The sequence below is a fragment of the Ambystoma mexicanum genome, chromosome 3q (assembly GCF_040938575.1).
Source record: "Ambystoma mexicanum isolate Mex_15411 chromosome 3q, UKY_AmexF1_1, whole genome shotgun sequence".
NCBI classification, from domain to species: Eukaryota; Metazoa; Chordata; class Amphibia; order Caudata; family Ambystomatidae; genus Ambystoma; species Ambystoma mexicanum.
The window spans coordinates 742,427,982-742,451,195 of NC_090926.1; the positions used below are offsets into that span (position 1 = coordinate 742,427,982).

The 23,214-nt window shown below is 43.1% G+C and overlaps 1 protein-coding gene across 5 annotated transcripts in view; it reads left to right on the plus strand.

The window, feature by feature from the left end:
- Positions 1-23,214, plus strand: part of QRICH2 (glutamine rich 2) — a 930,541-nt gene that overhangs the window by 251,585 nt on the left and 655,742 nt on the right. For all 5 annotated transcript variants that reach the window (XM_069654697.1, XM_069654695.1, XM_069654692.1 and 2 more), the window contains one exon: positions 6,721-6,759. In XM_069654697.1, coding sequence (XP_069510798.1) covers positions 6,721-6,759 — 39 coding nt within the window. The remainder of the gene's footprint in view (positions 1-6,720; positions 6,760-23,214) is intronic.

Below are 23,214 nucleotides of genomic sequence, written 5' to 3' on the forward strand. Positions count from 1 at the left end.
GTAGATCAGTGATATTTGCATTGGTTGAGTTCCTTGAAGTTCTAAAAGAAAGGTTTAGATGTTGAGAAAGTAAACTCAGAGATCAGCTAAAGAATGGGCTTGTAACCCTTGCGTATGTGATAATAAGACATGACATTTACTGTACTCATCTGTGGAAGGAAGATTAGATGATTGAAATTTGTATAATGGAAAAACGTATTCTTCTTTTATTTGTTCTTGACGTTCTGTTTTTTAAAGGTTTAAATAAACCAATAAAAAAAAATATATAGCATGTTAACCTCTGCCCCTTATATCCATGTGGAGTTCCTGGGCAACCTGGCCCTGTCTACCCGACCGGGAGGTGTTACATGCAACAAATGTTTTATCCACGTGGGGTCTCTGTTGAACAACAATGTCGGTCTGGGTTGTGCAGTGTCGTGTTAGGTGGGCCTGATCTGGTCTCCTCCAAGGTAAGTACAGTTATTGTGGGTGCTTTGTAGCCTGGTTTTAGTCCCTGGTGGTCTAGGGTTTTGTCAACATTTCAGCTAAAAGTTCGATTCAGAGCTGGAGAGCGGTGCGTGACAAGTTGGGTGGCTGCGTAGTGTCTGTACTGCGGGTTCAACTCTTCTCTTTCGTTTTGTTGGTTGCCACTTGAAGGTGAATGGATGGGGCACTACTGGGTTGTGCTTTTTCTGTAGGTCTCTTGCTCCAGGCTGCAGTGTTTTTAGTTCTGAAATGGAGAGGAAGAATCTGGAGAGCATGTGTAAAAAGAGTTATGGAAGTAATATCTGCCAAACAGTCTCACCTTCATGATATGCTCTGTGCCTAAAAAATGATTAGTGTTTTCAACATAGGTGGGGACTTCTAGCCAATGGGGTACACAGCTGGATCACTTATAGCCATACTCGAGAAACACATGTAAACCTTCTGGTGTGCAGAGTCTAATGTTAAACCAGCAGCTAGTAAGCAGAGGGCAATCTTTCAGAAATAAAGTTATCTACAGCAGGAACAGTGCATAGCTGCTTCCATGTACCTTCCTTTAAATGCCCATTGACATTTGGAAAGTGACCTCATATTACAAAGTTGTTAGTTGGCAACCCTGGCCTGGTCAACACAAAACATATTAGTCACAGAAAGTGTAATATTAAGTTATGTCTGGTGCCTTAAACTACACTGCCACTTAATACTTTGGATGGTTATTACTCATAAATACAATGCAGTATACTGCAGAATAAATATGCTATGGTATAGACCAAATTAAAATGATGGTCCATATTGTTTTTACCTTACATTTGAAATGGTACATTCTGCAGTACTCTCAAAGAAGGATCTGAAATTGTCAACCCAAGTGACCCATTCATACCGCATCTAAGCATGAAGGGTGGGACTTCTGAGAACTGAGCTGCGCCCATAACATACTCATCAAAGCTGTACTGCAGGGATGGATGGAGGCAAGTAATGTAACACTGCAGCTGGGGCCTTTGGTCTAGAGGAGGCAGAAAATGGACGGAGTTAGGGCATTCTGTGAACTCAGAAACAACAAGGATGACATTGCTTATTGTGTACATCCCAGCATGCCACACATCTGCCACCCAACGGCTCTACCAAAAGCAAAGCACCTGGGGCTGCTGCAAAAGCAAGAGGACAGCCTAAGCTCGAGGTGCCCTATTGGACTGTAAAGGGGGATTTAGAATCTACCCATCCTTCCTCCTTAGCATCTGTATATAAACTGTGTGCCCGTGGCTATCTGTTGTTGTGAACTTGTTGGACTGAAAAGGACTGAAAGCCACATTTCATATAAAGGTGGCTTTGAGTCTTTATGGGAAAGTCAAGATGAGATGAACACCCTCTCTGTGCATGCCTGAGGCATACTAGGGATACCTATTGGAAGTTGTGGCACTTGTCCAGACAAACGGGACACGAGAGTTATGAAAAGTGCAATGCACCCAAGTCGCTATAGTAAGAAGAAAAGAGAGCTTCACCTCCCAAGAATCCTCAAATAAGATTCCCCCTGTTTTCCTAGAACCAAAAGGCCTGCCTGTTTGTGCCCTGAAGAATCCAAGAAATTAGAATCTACATTTAGTTCTAGCTAGCACAAACCAGTGCTGCCTGTAGTTTACCCCTTCACAAATGTTATAATATGGGTATTTGTGTTGTGCACCGCCCTTGACTCCAGGAGCTCACTGTTACGGGCCTATGCTACCGCAGGGCTCGTGTCTCCTTAAGAGACTACAACCCTACCACGTGAGAGACATCACGTGGGAAATACGTCAGAAGGAGGGGAGGAGCTTGGGGGTCAGTTAGTACATGTATGAGAATAAAGAAAGACGTGTTTTCTCCATCGGTGTGTCTGTCCTCCTTTCAACACTCACATGGATCCGAAATTGAAAAGGGGTGGTGGTTAGGGAGAACCGGAAATAGACAAGACTTTGTGCTTCACTGTTGGTGGATGTAGAACCAGAGCCAGTGGGCGTCTGTGCGGGTGTGTGCTCTAGGTACATTGGGATAGTCACGCCAGAGGTATATGTTTCAAGATGAGCGATCTGGGGTGCTTGGGGAGGATCTGTGTGTTTTGGCTGGTGGATGGGTTTAGGAGTTGATTGGACATTGTGGGCTGAGGGTTTCAATTTAGCTGTTTTGTGTCGGTAAATTGGTGAGCATGTCTTGAGTGAGCTGGCTGAAAGGCGAGGTTATTGGTTGGTTTGATTGTTTTGTGCAAATCTGCTAGACTAAGACTTTTCGATGGCCATGTTTTATTATGTCTTCTACATTTGTTTATTGTCATGTTCCCATTCCATATATAAATCCTGGATTCTCTGGTGGAGGCAGCTGTGAAGGGGTTGCACTAATTTGGCATGCCAGTCCTATTTGGTAGGGTTCCTGTGGTATGGAACATTTTGTCGTATTGTTCATTGTTGAATATTTGTCTATTGTGTTCTTTGTGATTTGTCCTCTGTTAAAAGGGTGTTGCTTTGTGTCATGATGGCAGCGTTGTGGCGGCTGTTGTAATTTGGTTCCTTGTTTTGGTTGTGAATAGTTCTTTATCCTGGTGTATTGAAGAGACAGGTTTTTAGCAGCTTTATAAGCAGCTGATGGGTTTCTGTTGTCCGGATTTATTTCGGGATGGCGTTCCACAATTTTGCTATAAAAATGGAAAAAGCTGTGGCTACATATTTGTTTTTCTCGTAACTCCTGGATTCAATAAATGTATCACTGCTAGATCTAAGGGTGCTTCTTGGTTGGTAGGTGGTGATTTTTGATTGAAGGAATTCTGCACCCTGTCCATGCAGTGCTCTGTTAGTGATGAAGAGTGCTTTGAAGGGGATCTTTTTCCTCACTAGTAACCAGTGGTGGCCTACCAAGGCCGGGGTCATTTGTTCCTTCCTGTTTATTCTTAGTAGAAGTCTTGCAGCTGTGTTTTGGATGCCTTTTAATTACTTGTTGGGGTAGTGCACTATTCCTAGGTATCGACTGTTTGCGTAGTCTATTCTTGACTTTATCAGTGAGATTATGGTGAGAGTCTTTTGTGGGACACTAAGGTGTGGTCAGATGTATCTCATTGAGCATCGATGGTAGAAGCATTTTAGGACTATTGCATTGACTTGTGGTTCTAGTTTCAGCCCACTATGTATGATTATTCCCAGATTGTATATCACCATTGATGTTTCTGGTCTTATTCCCACTTGTTAGAGCGAGGGAACTGGTCCCTGTGCTTCATTTTTGCCCAGGCTGAACATAAATTCTGTTTTATTTGGGTTTAGTTTTACGTTGCTATTAGTCATCAACATGTTTATCTCGTTGGATCAGTTGTTTGAGTCACTGTAAGTAATCCTCTTGAAAATTAGTTCAGTTTCGTTTGCATAGTTTTAGCATGTGAGCCCATGTCTTTTCATTTGTTTTCATGAGGGGGGCTATGTATATGTTGAAAAGAACTGGTGAAAGGCTTGATTCTTGTGGACGCCGCAATTTGTGGTTCTCGTTCCTGAGCCGAAAGGAGGTAGATAGGTATGTTGTTTCTGTCTGTGAGGAAGGATTTCAAACATTGCAGTGCCGAGCTGTTCTCAAGCTCACAAACCGCTGAGGGACCCATCACTCAGGCCGGCCTGCAAACTCTCGCTCTCAAACCTTCACTGCATCGAAACGCTTTTTGAAGCACCACATCAAATGCCAGATCTAGCCTGTGTACCATTTTCAAAACTACACTGCAGTAAAAGAACCAAACCTGATGCTGTCAAATCACACTGCGAACTGAAGAACTAAGGTAACTGAGACTGAGGATTAGGTGCCAATCCCAGGCGTACTAGGTATCCAGACACCTGACTTGAACCTGAATCCTAAAGGCATTCTCAGTTCTTGTCCTTTGAAACCAAAAAATAGATAGCAGAAATATATCAGTGTTTCCTTTCCATTTTTAAAAGTGCCTATTTTCGATCTCACACTGCATTGCAATTTTCAGTTACCCATCTTTTGCCAATACCCAGTCTGCTTAGTCTGTATCTGCTAATGTTTTTAGGTATTATTGTGTTTTTCAAAAAGAGTGCTAGTTATAGACTGGCTCAGATATTTCTTCTAATCAGTGTTCGATGTATTGTGATTGTGTGGATACTTCTGCTGACCACTGCTCTGGCAAGTATAGTCAGCCCTCAGACAGCGCTTTCCAAAGCAAAGCAGGTATACTATTGCCTTTTCTCCTTTTGCCTGCTCAACCTCTTTGATTGGAACACCCCTGAGCCAAGTTGTGGTGCAAGTTTGGACATCGAAGTCTTTGCTGCCCTTGTACTTTTTTAACCAGCAGGGATTTTGTTGCACAGTTCCTAAAAGTTGGATTTGCGCATCAATAACTCAAGAACGACTGGACCAATTTCTGTCAAACCTTCAAGCACCCATTGGGGTCATTCGCCTTTTCTTGGGTTGTTGGTAGTTTAAGCTGTTCTGGGCAGAAAGAGGCTCCCCTGAACCTTCGTGCGTGCATGTTTTTCCCATTGGGTATTTTATAAGCATTTATATATTGCATGATCCTGCTGAATGATGAAATAAAAGAATTGGAGCTGAAAAGTCCTCTTTTTTAGGGGGATGTGTGGCAGAGGACTACTGTGAACATATATAGAGAAAGTGCCACAGGAACAGCTACCCGCCTACACACGTGCTGGGTGTGTTTAGTTGCACGAAGTGCTACCCTTCATGTCGATTAATTAGTAGCGACAGAAACAATAGAGATATACATTTTTAATTTGTAGATACAAAACACTCAATAGAATTTATGTTAAAAAAGACAAAAAATGCATTATACATAACATCACGTAAAAAACATACAGTGAAAGTCAATGTTTTCAACCAGAAACTATTTCTTTGAACTTAACACAATCATTTTATAGTGGTGATATTGTGGGGTTAGTAAAGGTGTGAGGTAAACATCATATTTCATATAACCTCAAGTTACAGTTAGCTTGTCCGTGACTCTGTCTGTCGAAAGGCGGGTAGCTGTTCCTGTGGCACTTTCTCTATATATGATCCTGCTGAATACAGTGCTGAGAAGAACAGTGACCCATCAAGTCTTGGCAATATGTGACCAAGAACTCCTGGATAAATAGTTTTGAATAGGGGAGCGCAACCCTACTTCTTTAGTTATGTTATTTATTTATAGCTGATTTATGAGGAAACAGTCATTTTGGGGCAGCACCATATTCTACCTGGAGAATACAATCCGCAGTCACTCTGCCTCTCGCACCCTGAGCATCCTAAGGTCTGCAAGATCAGATCCATTCTCTATATGATTCTGCTTCCCAATGACCTCCAAAGAAGGGCCCTGTGAAAATGTACATGTGTGTGAAAGGTGGTCGTGGAGAAGAGACTTTACACAAAGGGGGCCTTTTTGGACAGACCTGTAGGGGTATTGGCACGATTGACCTAAAAATATTTGACCTAAAACATTTTATTGTTTTTTAAAAACCTTTTTTTCGGTTCGATTTAATTAAATATATATGGCGTGGGTAAGGGTATAGATTAGGTTGAGGGGAAGTGGGGGGGAATTGCGGCGGGTCTCCCCCCACTTTTTAGACCTAAAAAAAGGTCAAATAAATTTGATCAAATGGGATTAGGTCAAATATTTTAGGTCAAATAGACCCAAACCCCCGTAGGCTATATGGAGAGAACCATTTACATGTAGAATAATGCATAACCAGTCCTCTCTAGTCATTGGTTCCATGCGTGCGTGTGTAGGTGTAACTAAAACAGACATCCGTGTGGTACCGGGTTCCCATGCATGCTTACACCAACACACGCAAACAGTTGTAAACGTTGCCAGCTATCCGTGCGCTTGGTGGAGGGTTTTTCCACAGATCTCCACGAACTATTTCTGCTTTTTGCTTCTTGATTCTATATGAATCTACAGGATCTCTGTCGTCAGATTTGTGCCGCGGAGCGAATGGAGGAGACGGACCTTTTGGACCCGTGCCCTCGCTCGGTGTCACAAATAAGTGAAACTAGAACGGTGCATTTCAATCGTACGTAAAACATTCTACTCATGATTTTTACGCACAGTATATGTGCTCCCCACACATGGCAATGACCGGAAATATGCTTTTGCCTTGTTTAAAGTACAAAGATTTGCAGTGAAGCTTTTTTCAATAAAATTCTAGTACCAGGCAGTGACTACCCCTGTGCAGAACAAGCACCCCTGGAAGTAGGAGTTCTGTGGAAGACTGCGCCCCACTAACACTTTCCTTTCTTGCTTCCTTTCAGACACACCAGGATGGGAAGCAGAACATGCAGCAGGCCTTGGTAGGTCCCACAGAGCTATGCAGAGTGCGCCTTGTGGGGGCACGCTGCAGCACTCTGTACATATTCATGTATTCCATGTGTGGGCATGTTGTACCTCTTACACACAGTCTGTGTATGTCCTTTGAGGGCTTGAGGTACTTCCCTGTTGATGTGCATGGTGTGTTCTTATTGTACCTTCTGTAGAGGCTGAGCGTGTGTCCTGTGGTGGCATCTTGTGCCTCTTTAGAGATGCAGTTATTGTGCTCTGAGGGCTTGTAAAGCCTCTTGTTGGTCTGTGGGGGCATTGTCTGTCCCTTGTGATCTATATTACGAGGGGGCCTATAGTATCTCCTAGATGATTTACGAGGTTTGCTTTGCGACTGCATGTTTTTCTTCTTTGTGGTTGCAGCAGAGGGTGTGTACTTTCTCCTTGTAGATGCTGTGTGCATTGTGTGATGGCATGCTTTAGGTTCCTGTAGAGCTGGAATGTGTGTTGTGTTTTGGTGTGCTGTCCCTAATGTAGGTGAGCAGTGTGTGTATGCATATACCGAGGGGGTTTGCAGTAGGTGGCTCTGTGTTGCCATGTTGGACCTTTGGTAGATGTGCAGTGTCACAGTGTCTGGAGATGCCTGGGTCCCCTGTTGGGAGGGTGGTGGTGGGGGGGGCGATTGCAACCCCCGTGGAGATGCAAAGGAAGGCCCTGCTGGACTGGTAATGAAATCAAGATCCTTCATGTTGAACCATGACAGAAAAATGAGGCAGCCACTGATTGTAGCTCCCTCAATCCCTCGCTGGTTTGGCAACATAATGACGATCACAAGTCATTATTGTTTTTTGTTCAACCACTTTTTCAGTGGTTGCTCAGGGATGCATGTATTTTTGGTCAACTATAATGTTAATACATTTAGATGAATAATCCATATAGCACTTGTCGAAAATGTATATCCCAGTACGAGGATTTAAATACTGTGGTGGTTTATCTGATTTATTGTCGCAGATACTGTAACTATTGATTATCTAATTACTGTATAGCCGTAATGCTTAGTAATGAATTAATACATTATATTCTGTCGAAAACCTTTGAACTTCAAATGCCTGCAAACGTGTTTTATGCATGCTTCTTCAGGGCAGTAATATTTAATTATTCTACAATAAATTGCAAAGACCACGTTCCATTCAGAAACATTCTATAAGCCACCAGTTGATTTAAAACAAAATGTCTTATGGGATACAGAGTTTTTCCACGAAGTATTAGGAAAACATTACTACACCTGCCACCCACAGGGCAGGGGAAGTAGCGGAAATAAGCCAGATACACAAGCCACTGGGGTCACACAAAAGCGAGCTCCCATTACACAACATGCCTGCCAATTAGGCTGTTAAAGTAGATTACCAAAAGCACAGGATAACCATGGAGGTTGGGCGCAGAAACGCAAGGACAAAGTGGTAAGAAATCTACAAATACTTGAAAACCCTAATAACTGTACCTTAAAATTTCAAATTTCCGCTTACTTAACCTACAGGAACTCACACAACCACCTCTCCGCACATAAATCCGCACACACTTCACCACATTGCAACAACAGACTAACAACACATAACCAGCCACAACAGCACATGGGAATTCTGGCACCGATCGAAAATCGCACTTAAGCTCAGCAAACGGTGCAAACCGAACTGAAGCGGCCAACAGGACATCACAACTCTCACTCTCCTATTCCCACTACTCCCTACTAATGTGCCCCCCCCTCATTGACACCCTCCTTTTCAGATCCGCCAGAACACCTCGGGACCACAGCAGTGGTGACGGTGCGTGTCACAAATACCTTTAAAATTAACATTAACAATATTGATTTGCAGTAGTATACCATAATGACCAACTAATGATTCGAGAAGGTGCAGTAACACCGTGAATTGGCATGTAGTTGAGCTGTTAGGTGGGTCGCCAATTTGAAACTGAATACATTTGTGCAAACCATTCCTTAGTTATGAAATCAACGCAATCTATAAAGCGTGGAGTGTGTAAACTGTCAATATGAACAAAGTTGCACAAACACAAGTAATGCCTAATACGATAGGAATAATGTGAGACAAATATTTTAATGTTATGCCTTTGGACTCTCCCAAAGAGATTAGAAGGGTACACTATTGTTTTTTCATTTTTTTTTTAGAGCCAGAGAACAGAAGGGAGGGGATTGTAGATCCAGAGCCAGGAACTCAATGGACCAGTTGGAAAGGTCGGATTGTGAGACAGTTTTAGGAATATAGTTTGAGCGTGAGCTCAACAGATTAATTAAGAATGGTTACATTTGTCCCGCCCTAACCTATATCCCTTCATATATCTTCATATCTTTCCAAGTGTATCCTTAAGTCTACCCTCTAATTCTATCCATATTGTTGGATCCATTCCTGTATCCCACTGTTGTACCACAGTACCACCACATACAAACATGCAGATATGTATTGCTAGAATTGTTTGGTTAGAAGCGCCCCTTAATTCTAGAACATCTTTTGGATTTTCACATATCTTTTCTTCGGATTCCCCACTTTGCAATGTTTCCATTAAGTTTATCACCCAATTCGCGAAACATTTACCCTATTACTTTATTGATCATTCTCGGATTATTTGTCCTTAATAATGGCGAAATGCTGCAAATCAATGTAGTGTAATAGTTTTGTAATACTTCGTCGAAAACTTAATTTCCTATAGTAAAAGGCTATTTTAAAGGTTTTTATTAAGGGGCCTCATGGCGCTGAAGACTTTAGATTACTAGTGTCTGTTTTTAAATACGTCGTATTAAAATGTATGTACTCTGACTGCACCAAAGTAATTCCAAAGAGTGGGTAATAAGGGTAGGAATTTAGGCGTAGTAAACATCAATATTTAAAACAAAGGGGAAAGGAAACCAAATAGTCAAGTGGAGTGTGCATTACTTTCTCTCGAGAAATCTGTAAAAAAGAAAAAAATGAAAAATAACATTTTGGCGCGATAAACATGGAGGAAAAAAACATAAGAAGAGGATAGGAGTATGGGAAACGGGGAAGGCACTCTTACAGAAAATAGACAAAGCTCCCTGTGGGAATGGTAAAGAATAAGGTTTGTATTTTGCCTTTCACTCACAGCAATATTCTGGGCAGAGGTGCCTTCTTTGAGTGCTTCACATATCATTAAGAGTTGTGGACAATTGCTTTGGCCGTAAACTACTGAGGTATCTGTATTTTATAGAGGACGTGCAAGCCCTGCTGCCTGACCCACCCTAGCCAACCTTTGTGCTCAAGGCACAATTGCACTTTATTCCTCAGCGCATCATTTGGTTCCTTTGCAGATGGATTCTGCAAACACATTTAGAAGTATACAAATTCTCTTGCATGGAGTCATTAGAGTTCCCTTGATTGACCATGGTATGTTCTCACCTCATCACCCAACTTCTGACATGTGAATGTTTGAATAGATATGAAAAGAGATTTGTGCTCATCTTCGGATATTTTTAGGGCCTGTAGTTGGGACCACTTTTTTCTATTTTCTATGGACTTTAAAATGGTATCCTCCCCTTTACTTCTACACTTACCTCTTCTACATTCACTTGGCCAGACATGTACTTCTTCATGCATGTATTTCCTCATGCATTTACTTCTTCTTACCTTTACTTCATCTACATCTTCACATTGTCAAGGCGGCAATGGATATGGTAAGGTTAGCTATAAGGTTAGGGTTGGGGTCAAGTTGCGGTAGATGGAATAATATGGGCGTGAAAAGAAGAGGAAGGGTCTCCTCATGTAAGGACAAAGTGGATTTTAGAAGAAGTGAGATACTGAAGTAAGAGGTCAATGTGACAATGTGAATGTATGGCAAAGTGAATGCAGAATAAGTAAATACATACATCCCTTTTATATGTCCCCGGAATTGAGATGGACCTCTACTAGCAGTTAGTGTGATTTGAGGCGGTGGAGCTAGGGTGTGGCTGGAGGAGCAATATCCCACATGGCTCCTTTGCTCCTTTCAGGGTCTGGTGCCCTCAGCCTGCCACCAGCAATCTAGTCGAATGGCATTGGCCTGTGCCTCATGAGAAACCTTTTAACACCAAAACAAACCTCCACCTATGTTGGTCTGTATATGTTTGCCTTGATTTAGATGTACCCCCAAATCTTCCTCACACCACCTGCCCTGTGGTTGTATCATCCTAGGTCTTCTTGCAAATACAATCTATGAAGGAACTCTGGTCACATACACGTTTCCCAGTCCTGCTATTGTCCTCCCTTTTATGTGGTTGCTTCTTCTCATCAGGCATTCTGCATTTTCCATGTTCTGCTGGGCGTTGGGACAGCATCTACAAGAGATTTCAGGTGTATACATTATTACAGAGGTTTGTCATCCACAAGTAGGGAGTTAATCATGGAAGTAGCTGCATTACAGATATGGCGTATTTCCGCTCTTGGTTGTGGAGACGGGCATGCAGATCAATTGATCTTTCCTACAGGTTCTTTGTAACTTTGCCTTATTAGTTGAAGAAGGAATGCATTTCAGCTTATGGATGCCTGGCATGGATGGCTGACCCTCAAAGGTAATATTTGGGCTAATTTCAGCACCGCCATTCAGGAAAAGTCTTCTAGCTATTCGGTCTTCCATCCCTACATCTAATTGGTTTGTTCTACTTGTACTTTTGTCAAGAACTGATTTAAATGATTGGAAACCGATGTAGGGGATGGTAGTCTGCAGGGAAATCACGGTGGTCGACTCTTTTGTATATGCCTGTTATTTTTCGGCAAAGGATAGCTCAGGGCAACGCGCTCACCTTGGAAGCAAGCCAATGCAGAGCAACACAGGTTCAATCTCTGAGTCTGCGCTTAGAAAGCTCTGGGAATTAAGCGCGTTATAAATAACCAATTACAATTATTTACATCTAGGCTACAGCTCAATCCTTGTGGTGCTTCGATATAACACTCTCCTTCTGACTGGCAGTGATGAGCAGTGTGGTGGTTGCAGAAGGCCCTTTTCGCTTTGCTTGTCTCATCTGGGCTCTTGTGATGGGCATTTCACCGCCTCTATTTGCACAACTGAGGAGTAGTTTTAGGGAATGCTGTGTAGCCTCTATAGGCACATAATTGTAAATGTAAGTGTGGTTGCATACCGATAAGTGCAGGCTGATACATCAAAGCAGCTCCAACATGTGTGGGTGAGCACATGGAGCAATCACTAGGGATCACAGAGAGATCTTATAACAGCCCATTACAAACAGAGGCAAAAGTATTATGATGGGCATCATACCAGCCTATTTCCCCCACTGTGCTCATAGCTTGCTTACACCACTCACCCACCAGCTCTCCTCAGGACTGCTTGTTTGTGCTGTGTGGCTTCATAAGTTGTAGCCCGGGCGGCATCTGGAACTTGCATGGCACATTTGATTCTGGGGAAAGAGGATTCCTTTCTCATGGACCACTTCTGTGTGAATTAAAGATTGTGAGGTCCTCAGGAGCCTCCTGTTTCACTACCCTTGGTTTGGCATGGCACAGGCTCTGTTGCGTGAAAGAGCACCATGGACCCAGCAGCGTGGCAATCCACATCGTCTAAAGGTGACCCTTCTGCTTTTCTTTGCTGGCCAGACCTGCCTGTTATGCTCGCTGCAAACTCAGGGTCCACCATTAACCACTTTTCTCACACACTGGTGGCTTATCTTGTTTTTTAAAAAAAATGCAATTCTTCTCAAATTATTTAGGTAATGATGCCATTGTTGGCAGGCCATATTCAGTGGTACTGGCCCGCCGCCCGAATTCAGAGACCTGATTGTAGAGTGAGGTCCGGGCTACCAATGGTTTATTTGTTTGTTACAGAGAACAAAATGCATGGAGAGTGCAAGCATTTTCTTCCTGCAAAAATGACTGGACGGACAATGGGAGCTTGAAGAGTATTACTTTTCCATTTCATTGGGCTGGTTCAGACCAGCAGTGGTGAAATAGGCGCAGGGATGGTGACAATTATGCCACAATATGCAATTTAGGGCCGGGTGCTGTAGGGATGCTAATTCTAGTGGGAGGAGGTAGTGGGGTGAGTGGTAGGACACCTGGCAGGCTACAGCTTGGTTCAGAAAGCGAACCTTTACTAGAGGATTCACGCTACATTCCCAGCAAGCTGATTGATATCTCCTTCGGCCCCTGGTGCTAAAAGAAAGTAATTAAATATCACTGCCCTGAAGAAATGTGTATGTATGAAACATGCGTTGGCAAGTGTCTGCTGCCTCATGCTGAACTCTTGATAAACATAAGTTCTCTTTCTCCTGGGCCATCCCTCCCATCTGACATCTCCTTCCCTTCTGACCTTCTTGCTCCCTCGACCAAGGCTCGCAACCTTCAGGTACTCTTTGATAGCAACCTCCAACTGCAACATTTCATCACTACCACTGCCTCTGCTGCTCATATTAACCATCTAAAAATGTGAAAAATCTGTGCATTCCTTGCTCACCACTCGACCAAAACTCTAATCCCCATTCACATGCTCATCAAACTCGACTACTAACCATGCCTACCGCATAGTGTTTCTCTTTATTCCTTCCTACCTCTAGACAAGGTCCTCAACTTCACTACCAATACTCTGTACAATCAACGCAGTCTTTCCCCCACTTCAAACTGCCAACCCCATGCTGGTTGGCTCTCCAGGCACAACCACTCCTTTTTCAAGTTCCTTCTCCTCCTCTAGAAGACTATCAATGGTCTTGCTCCTCATTACGTGGCTGCCTATATCTTTGTCTATTCTCCACCCCTTTCCCTTCACTCCTATGGACTCGAACTCACTGTTCCATACCCCCGCTGTGTCGCTTCTCACATCTGCCCTTTCTCCTACCTTGCCCTGCTCCATTGGAAACCTCAGCCATCACAATCAAAGACACCCCAACTGTGCATCTCTTTAAAGCTTGACTTAAACTTCACCTACAGGACAAAGCGGGAGCTCCCCATGCCCTCTCCCCCATCCTCCGTAACTGAACCCGCCAGTCCCTCCAGTGACACATAATAGTGTAATTGTGGGTATTATTAGTACAGTGCTCCTGTTTAGATTTAAGCACTTGCTGCCCTAGGTCAGTGTTACCTTTGTGCAAGTCACCTGTTTCTGTTATTGCTTTGTTTTGTCCCAAGTATATGTCTCACTTTGTTCACACCCATAGAAACTGGATCACCATTTGTTTTCATCTTGTACCATTGCACTGGCACCCTTTTGGGCAATGCCTCCACTATCTGTTAATGTGTTATTGTACATTATTTCGGATCAAAATTGACATCCCTCTTCTTTAAATAATTACAAATAAACTTGAATCCAAGTGTTTTTGGCATATTGTTGATATATTCATAGATATGCAGAGCTGTATCTAGCCAATACATATTCACAGCATCAGGATAACAGAAATACATTGGCATCATATCCGAATCATCATTCAGTGATGTAGGTCATTTGGACTGATGAACTGTGGACTATTCAGCACCACTTACTAATAGAGCATTTTTTTTAAATCAAAGCTACATTAAGAGAGGAGCAATCATTGAAGAATGTGGATATTGTTAATAGTGCCAAATAATAAAACGATCAAATGATATTGAATTATGACCAACAAAATGTTACCATGCCAGTGCAAAATTAACAGACTTATTGTTTCATTTCCTGTGTGGGAATGTTGTAGCTCCCTAGACAGATGCAGTGTTTTCTGCAATTAATGTTGTAGCTCGTTGTAGATCTACAGTGCTTTATGTGAGGAATGTTGTAACTCCCTGTTCACATGCAGTGTTTTCTGCAAGCATATGCTTTAGTCCTCTATGCACATAGCATGTTATCTGTGTGGGAATGCTGCAGCTCCCTTTGCTCCATGTAGATGTGTGGCATGTGTATTGTGAGGGCATAGTGTAGCTCCTTGTAGATGTGCAGTGTGAGGAATGTTGTAGTTCTCTATACATATGCACTGTTTCCTGTGAGGGTATGCTGTAGTTCTGCGTACACATTGTGATGAATCAGCAATGATTCCCCCAGAAAACCTCGCCTGGGACCCTTCTCATGTGGCCCGGGAAAGGCAGATGCTTTCTGATCCTGACCCTGGGGTGGTGTTCTGCAGCCTTGTTTAACTTTCCCCAAAGCCCCACTCTTTTAATGGCTTATTTTGAAACAACTAAAATAAGAAAACCTAGGTTTTCTATTCGGGACTTCAAGTCCCAGAATTACCTAAGTACTGGGGCGAGAAAGAGGATTAAAGAGGTGCAATGTTGTAAGAGTGGTCAATTCATTAATGTAGATGAGCCACACCTGAGGGAGGCACAGAGGCTTACAAAGCCCCCTCAGGTGCAGGCTATATGGGGAGTTGGCTTTGCTGGTGAAGAGCAATGGAAGTCAGAAGCAGAAGGCATGTATTTCGTGTTGGCATTCCAGACAGCAGATGGAGGAAAGAGAGGACGCCAGGACCACTGTTGTGCAAATATCAGCTGCCGGTCCTGAGAGGGTCCGTATCCCCAGAAAGCTGAAGCGCAGTGGTCGCCCAACCGGAAGCATGCAGAAAGAAGGCTATCCTCCTTGCAACCCGTTCTGCAGAGGCTGCGCAGCAGCGTGCAGGAGACTGTTGCAGGTGGCGGACATGCACCTGTGAGCCTCGAGGTGTCTCCAGTGATCTGGCGTGCACCAGAGGTCCTTGGGAGCTAGAGGAGCTCCACTTGGAAGTGGCATGGACGAAGGCAAACTTATCGAAGAGGTTTGTTGAGTAGTGAAGAGCCAAAGCAGCAGAGGTCCTGTGAGACACAAAGGGAACAGAGGCGCGCGTGTAAACCAGTGAGTTCCCATGTTGTCAGTGACCCTGGAGCGCTCTGTCCACGTTCCCGGGTTGGAAGCAGGCATGCCAGTGAGAAAATCTCGCATAAAAGCAGAAGGACTCACGTGTGAATGAAAGTAATCCACACGTTTGTTTTGAATACCAAACAATTTTAAGACAGCAGAAGCAGCACTTGCATAAGAGTAAAAGTGGTTCCCAAGTTATTTCTAAATATCAAATTGGGGAACAGCAGCAAAACTCGAATGTGTCCAAGCAAACTGACTGTTATCTTGAAGGTGGGAGTTTGTGGAAAACCCAACCAATGGTGGGGGTGACTTTATTAAGAGTTAATCAGCATTGTCCAGGTCAAGAGAATGTGAAAATAAGGCAAACACAGTCTATCCAATATTGCCAACAGTAGAAGGGGACTAATGCAATGCAATGTTTATAAACTCAGAAACTGGTTGCCCATAATTGTTAGGTCCCACCTCATCTGTCCTGCAGGAATTGAAGATGGGCCAACTAACGACTCCCCAACCGTCCTGCCAAAGGCTGTTCAAATACACTTCTGACTTTACAGCTGAGAGGTAGAAAGGCGGATTGGATAACAAGGGGGGAAAGGGGAATTGGATAACAAGACAAACTGCCAGTTCTCTGCTCCTGCCCACAGCTTGTTTCTTCACTAGACTATCGGGAATCCTGAATTCTTATGACTCTACTCTTTCAAGCAGGATCTACAAGTAAAGATACTGCAGGTTAGATCAATGTTGTTCTTCTGAAACCACCTTTAACCAAGTACTTCTGCTCTCCATGTGAATTACCTGGTTGCCTTCCTTACCCTCTGGAATGCTGACCTTGAATGTCCAGAAAATTGATTACTAGTTTACTGATTTGCTCAGTTCTCTTTTGTTGTCTTTAATCTTTAACCTTTTTAAAACTAACTGAACAGTTTCTTTGACCTTTTTGCCACTTTAGTATTGTCCTGCTCTTCAAGTATTTTAACTTCCTGCTTCTCTTGTCTTTTCACTTGCTGCTTCATCTTGTCTTTCCTCTTTCTGTCTTTTTTGTGTTACTTAGTTTCTTTCTGTCCTTTTACAGTCCATCTTAATTCCTAACAACTAATCACCATGTTTACTTTTTACTTTACTTTAATAAATGTATATAGCGCGGCCACTGACCCGAAGGCTTAAGGGCGCTAGACATCGAGGACAGAATACAGACACTCAGGAGCCGTACAAAGACAAAATATGACCGGAGTTAACAACCAGAGAGGTGTTTAATTAAACAGAAAGTTGTTTTTATCCCTTTCTGAAGACCATGGTGGCGGCAATTTCTCTCAGGTTGTGAGACAAACTGTTCCAGGATGCTGGTGCTACAGCATAAAAGGCTCCAGTTTTCACCTGTGATAGCCTGCAGGCGGGAACTTTTAGTAGTGAGCGATTGTTAGATCTTAGATTGTAATTACTGCTTTTTAATACCAGTTCAGTGTTAAGGTATGTTGGCTCAGCATTTTTCAGACAATTATATGTAATCCTCTCCCTAATTGGTAACCAAAGTAAATCCCTTCTTGCATCTGAGATATGATGCCTTGTGCTACGATCAACAATAACTCTCACTGCATTATTCTGCATTATTTGGAGTCTATTGATCTCACAGTTGGGTAAACCAGTCAGTAGGCTGCTACAGTAATATAATCTCGATCCCATGGGGGCACGAACCAAGGTTTCTCGACTTGTTCTAGACAGAAAGGGACGTGCGGGGGACAACAGTTTAATGTAATAGGCTGCGGAGGTGACTAAGACTGTTAACCTGTGCCTTCATATTCAAGTTACAGTCCAGATACACCCTTAGTGTCTTAACCTTCTTTGACCACAACAATGGTACACCCATCAATATGTACTTGAGAATGCCCATTTTGCGAGTTTTGGTTTCAGTTCCCACGAGCATCAACTCTGTTTTACTTGCATTGAGTGAAAGGCCATTAGCAGCCATCCAGTCATCGATAAGGCCATATTTCCATCTATATTCAGTTCATCTTCAGAAAAAATGCCAGTGAGGGGTATGATGCACTGAGTATCATCTGCATAGTTTGCAAATTCAATGCCATTGATATCCAGAAAGTCCAAGAATGGAACTGTGAAAATGTTGTAAAATTAGGGGGAAAGGCAAGCGCCCTGCGGCACCCCCTCTATTAGTTCCCTGGGAGTTGCATCGGCCAAAGGACTACTCACTCTCCAGTGACATCCCCCCAAAAAGGATTTGGCCCATTGTGTTGCTGAGATGGAAAAGCCAGCTACCTCCTCCAACCTGGTGACTAGCAATGAGTGGTCCACCAGGTTGAAGGCGGCAGATAGGTCCAAGAGCATAAGCATGCTTGTATTTCCTTGATCTATGTGACGGGGAAGTCTGGATTTTGAATCCAGCAATGCCATCTCCGTCCCATGCCTCAGTGGGATCTCATATGAGTGAGCATTTGCATGTATGCCACGCTATCCAGGATTTATAACCACTAAAGGGGAATTTGAGTGGGGTAGTTCAATGGATCACATGGTGTTCAGCCGGGCTTCTTCAAAAGTGGAGTGATCCATGAATTCTTGATACAAACTGGCACGCAGCAGTCTCTGAATGATGCATTGACAAACCGGCAAAGATTGGTGGTCAAGGCAGCAGAGCATGCCTTAATGGCTAATGAAGGGTGTACATCCCCCTTACAATTTGATGTCTTGAGTTTTTCTATAATCAAAGTAAGTTCAGCTTCGTCAATAGATTTAAATGAAAAACTCTTCTGGTTTCCATTCCTTATATCGAGGGCTGACTATATTGGGGTCTTATTGTGTAGAACTCTTATTTGCTATAAGAATACCATTTTTAATTTTATTAAGTTTGGCATCCATGGCCTCTTGGACTAGGTTGCACCAGTTGGTATCTCTAATAATCATATCAGTCTCAATGTTGTTACTTGTTTCCAGCTCTTTAAAGACTTTAAAAAGTTCCTTAGGGTTAGACTGTGCTTTATTTATGCAGTAGTCTAAATAGGCTTTTTTAGCCAAAGTGACAGCATTTTTATAGAGTTTTACATTTGAGTTATATAATTCTTTGTCATGATCTGTCAAGGAACTTTTCCACTTATATAGAGCTTTAATCTTAATACTTTTTGTAGGTCTTGTAGGACAGAGGAAAACCATAAATTGATTGCTCTTTATGTCACCTTCATATTTCGTAGGGGTGCTAAAGTGTCAACTGCTTTCTGCATAGTACCTTGCTACATATTGGTAATATTATTTACTGAGCTTTCCTCTGTCAGTTTTTCCTGTAACGGCCGGATCCATGGGTCCAATGCTTCACGGGTCAACTTTTTCAGGTTTCTCCCCCAAACTAAGGTGGTAATATGCTTCCTGTTTATGACTTTCTTTTCAGTGATAATTTTGAAGTCAATAAAAGCATGGTCGGACCAGGGGCAGGGACTGACTGTTTGGTTAATAGGAATAACATTATGTCCTTCCAACCAGTCAAGTGTGTTACCTTTTACATGCATGGGAACATTGATGAATTGGAGGAAGCCCAAATTAGAAAGAGCCTTATCTAATGCTTTGGCTTGCAAATCTTTGTAAGCAGTAGTTAAAATCCCCGAGAAGTAAAACTTTAGCAGAGGGTTTTAAGAAAGTTAAAAGCAGGGCAGATAGATCATTATTAAAATCTTTCATAACAGTGGGAGGACGGTATACAAGGTCAATATTCAGAGTACTCACAGCATGCAGTCCTATTTTAATATGAAGGGTATCACAGTTAGTGATACTCCTGACATCCAATCTCCAAACATTCAGAGAGTCTCTGAAAATGATTGCAACTCCACCACCTATACCTTCCTGTCTGTCATAGCAGAATATATTATAGCCATGAGGTATGGCCATGGCTAGAATAGGTGCAGCAGCAGTGTGATTTCAGGTTTCTGTAACTGCACTCATGTCGATGTTATGAGCGGAGATATAAGAGGCAGCTTGTTGTGCTTTCACTGTTTAGAAATGCTTTTCTTAGCATGATTATCCATTGCTGTTCTTGTGCTAAATACACTCAACCTGGAAAAATAAATATATCTGAAGCGCTTGTTAGAACGTGCTTACTCTGCCTCACGCTGTCTCTGCTAAACCTTCAATCTGTACGATGCTGCCACGTAACTGCTGCTTGCATAAGCCACGCTGTTCTCCTTGACTATACAACGCTCTCCTTAGCAGCGCAACGTCTCTCCACGGTGCTAATATGCCACTCGGTGATTTACTCTAACCCGGGCCACACGCCGACTACTTCGAAAGGAAACATAACTGGATTTCCTGCATTCGCTCTCGCTTGGCTTTTTCACCCACCAGGCTTGACTTTCATGCTCACGCTAACAGTTTTAAGGTTCTTGAATAAATAAAATTACTAAATAAATTCACTGTACACAGTTTGCAGAAAATTCAAACTATGGATCATTTTTCTCTTAGGGTTGTTTCCGGAAAATGTTATGGCTATTTCCACAAACCTTTTACAAGTGCTGGTTAAGTAAATCTATAGTTTCACTTAGCTTAATCTTCTTCAAACTGGATTTCTTCCTCAAAATACTGGATCTCTGCTTGCTGTGACCTCCCTGGTTCAGATCCGTTGATAAACGGCAGTTTAGAATCTCGGTGAAGGTTCCAAACTGAGTCACAGTTGCCCTTCCTCCAATCATTCTTGAGTTGTAGCTTCACAATCTTGGAATGAGATAATCCCATTGCCCGGTAATGTCTGTTAAGGAAATTTACAAGTAACTTAAAAAAAATAAAACGAGCTCTACCAACCCACTGGAGCTTAAGGAATCAGATTTCACCTACCACTGACTCTGTCTACTAGACCTGACAGACCTGACAATACCATATAACAACTGGTACAGGTTGGGACTCCCACATATTGTCACAAGCTGGGGAAAGGTAGAAAGAAACCCTATCCCTGTCGGTCTCTGAGTGCTTTTGAAGTGGGGAAAGAAGAGTGGTAAAAAGGCTGCCCTTCTGGGAACAGATATCCAGAGGGAGAGAACATCATTTGCAGAAAAGTGTTAAAAAGCATCAATGTGAATCTTGTCTTCCCTGAAAAGTTGTTGACATTTTTGAAGCTGTTATTAGTTGAACGATGTAAAGCTGTTGTAACCTCTTGTCAGTTGAAATTGACCACAAAAATCACTTGTTCTTGTGAAACACTGCTCAGGCAGGGGAGTGTACCCAAATGGCAAACCTTTAAAGATTGTAGGCCTGGCAAGGAATTAGACCAGGTGGAAGTTGGGGAAAGAGCCAAGCAAGGCTGTCGTGGAGAACTTATTATATTTCTTGGAGTTGTTAAAGTGTCAGAATAGCCTGACCAATATGAACATTGTTGTTATTGATGAACTAAGAACCTGTTTGAAGACGAAGAATCTTATAACCTATGTGTTGAAACTTTCTGTTAACAAGTTGAAGTTACATCAGACTGTATTGGAACTTTGTTGTGGTTTACGATTTACTTCTGTTCTTTTCTTGAACTGTGAAGCAGAATCACGTTTAAACCTGGGGAAGGGGAGTTTGCTCCGGTTCTGAAAAGAGACTGTGGATACTTTGTGAACTCAATCATTATTGTTTTGAACTGCCATGCATTTCCTTGTTTATTTGTTATATGTTTAAGTGCGAGGGATTGATATCCCTTGTAAGTGTTTCCTTTAGTTTATTTTTGGCAGGGAAATCCTCGTCAGGGTAGGGATAGTGAGGCGCTCATCCAACCTTATATTGTAATAAAATTGCATTAGTTGAGAAAACCTCACAATGTGGTCCACCTCACATTTCTGACTCCTCGTATATGGTGCCAGGTTTGGGATTGGAATCAATGGATACAAATTGTGGAATCCTTATATTTGAGAAATTTAGCAAAAGAGCCTCCACCCCCTTTATGGCTATTGCACAATCCATAGGTTTCTATATATATTGCAGTAGAGGGCAGTTAATCCAACCAGGAGAGAGGGCTTTGGTCCCACAGACTTAATTCGTATTCCTCCCAAGGGTACTTATGCCCGCCTTGCCTCTAAGTCAGGTCTAGCCTGGCACTATGGCCTGAATGTGTTGGCAGGGGTTATTGAAATGATATGATATGATAAGTCATTTATAACGTGCCTGTACACAAGTGTTTCTAGGGGCAACAAGACAAGGGAGGGTAGACGGAGGGAGGACAAAACAAACGATTTTACTAGGTCCTGTGTCATTCAGATTGTGCAAGTTCCATAATGCACAGTGCAGGGGGGAGTGAGAAGGGGGAAGTGCCAGGGAGAGGAGAATGGGAAGCGCAATCGTGGGCAGCATTGCTCTGAGTGAGTGCAACCAGGGTAGCACGGCTTTCGGAAAGTGCAAGGAGGCAGGGGACTGTAGGGTTACAGTTACAGCCCCTAAGTGTGTGGTAGGCCCGGAGGCAGTGCAGGGGCGACTGGTAGTGGAGTAGCCTGGTACTCAGTGAGACAAATGGTAGCCAGGCCACCAGTCAGTAACGTACTATAGAGGAAATGTTAAAGTATTGATGCAGAATAATGTAAAGAAAGCATACCAAATTAAAGCTGAGGAATGGATAGCCCGAGGCATATTAGAGAGAGCTATGTTACCGAAACCAGAAGAGGTTAAGAATTGTGATCAAACTGGAACTCGAGGCTTTAGGGAAGCAGACCTAGACCCCGTAGTTCTAGTTAATATAGAAAAAGAAGAAGGAATTATTCTGGACTTTTGCACAGCGTAATGATCCCTTATGGACCGAAACCTTTAATCAGGTAACAAGTGAGGAAGAAGGGTGAAGAAAGAATGGTACATTTTTTGTCCTGAAGACTGGTGTCATGATGCCTGCCCCCGGAAGACCAGACCAGGCCCAGCAGCCCCGGAAGCAGGCATCATGCCACTTGGAGCATGCCCAAAAGCCCCAGTTAGGGGCTGTTTGAGTGCAGTCCTGGCGCCATGGGCTCATTATTGATAACTTACCTGAAGCAGACCATGCTGCATGAAGACTCAAGCCAAATGAGGCTTAGGAGGGACTATTTTACTGAATGGACTATTTTGTTACTTGGGTGGGGCTGTGGAAGAATACTTACCTGGATCTTCTTCCAAGGCTATTTAAACCACGCCCGGACAGCCACACGTGCTTCGCGTTATTCTGCTTGCTGCAGCGTAACGCTCACCGTGTTTTCAGCAGCTCCAGTCTTCAGCCACGCCCGCTTCACTCCTGGGACTCCTGAAACAAGAAGAAAAGGAGCATAAAGGTTAGAACAGGAGTTTTAACTTTAATCCTTACCTGAATCCTGATCCATTTCGCCACGGAGCTGAAAGACAGAAGTCTTTGAAGCATCGCTTTGCATTCCTACGGCGCCGCGCTGAACTCACCTGCTTGGCTGTACTTCAGCATTCCATCACGCTCTCTCCATCTCGCGGCCGCCCTCCGACACCTAATGAGACAAAGACAGCAAGGTGAGCAAGGGGACTCTCTAAGGCTATACAAGCTACCCCCAAGGACTTACCTGATTTACCATGGGGGTACTCACCTCATCTCGGGTCGGTGCAGTCAACTCTGCTTCATCGCCGTACCCTGGCCCCTAAGGGGAAAACCACAATAGACTTACCTGAATCTTACCAATTGCCATTTGGAAATCTTCGAGTGGATTAATCGGCAACCTGCAAGGAATCGGACA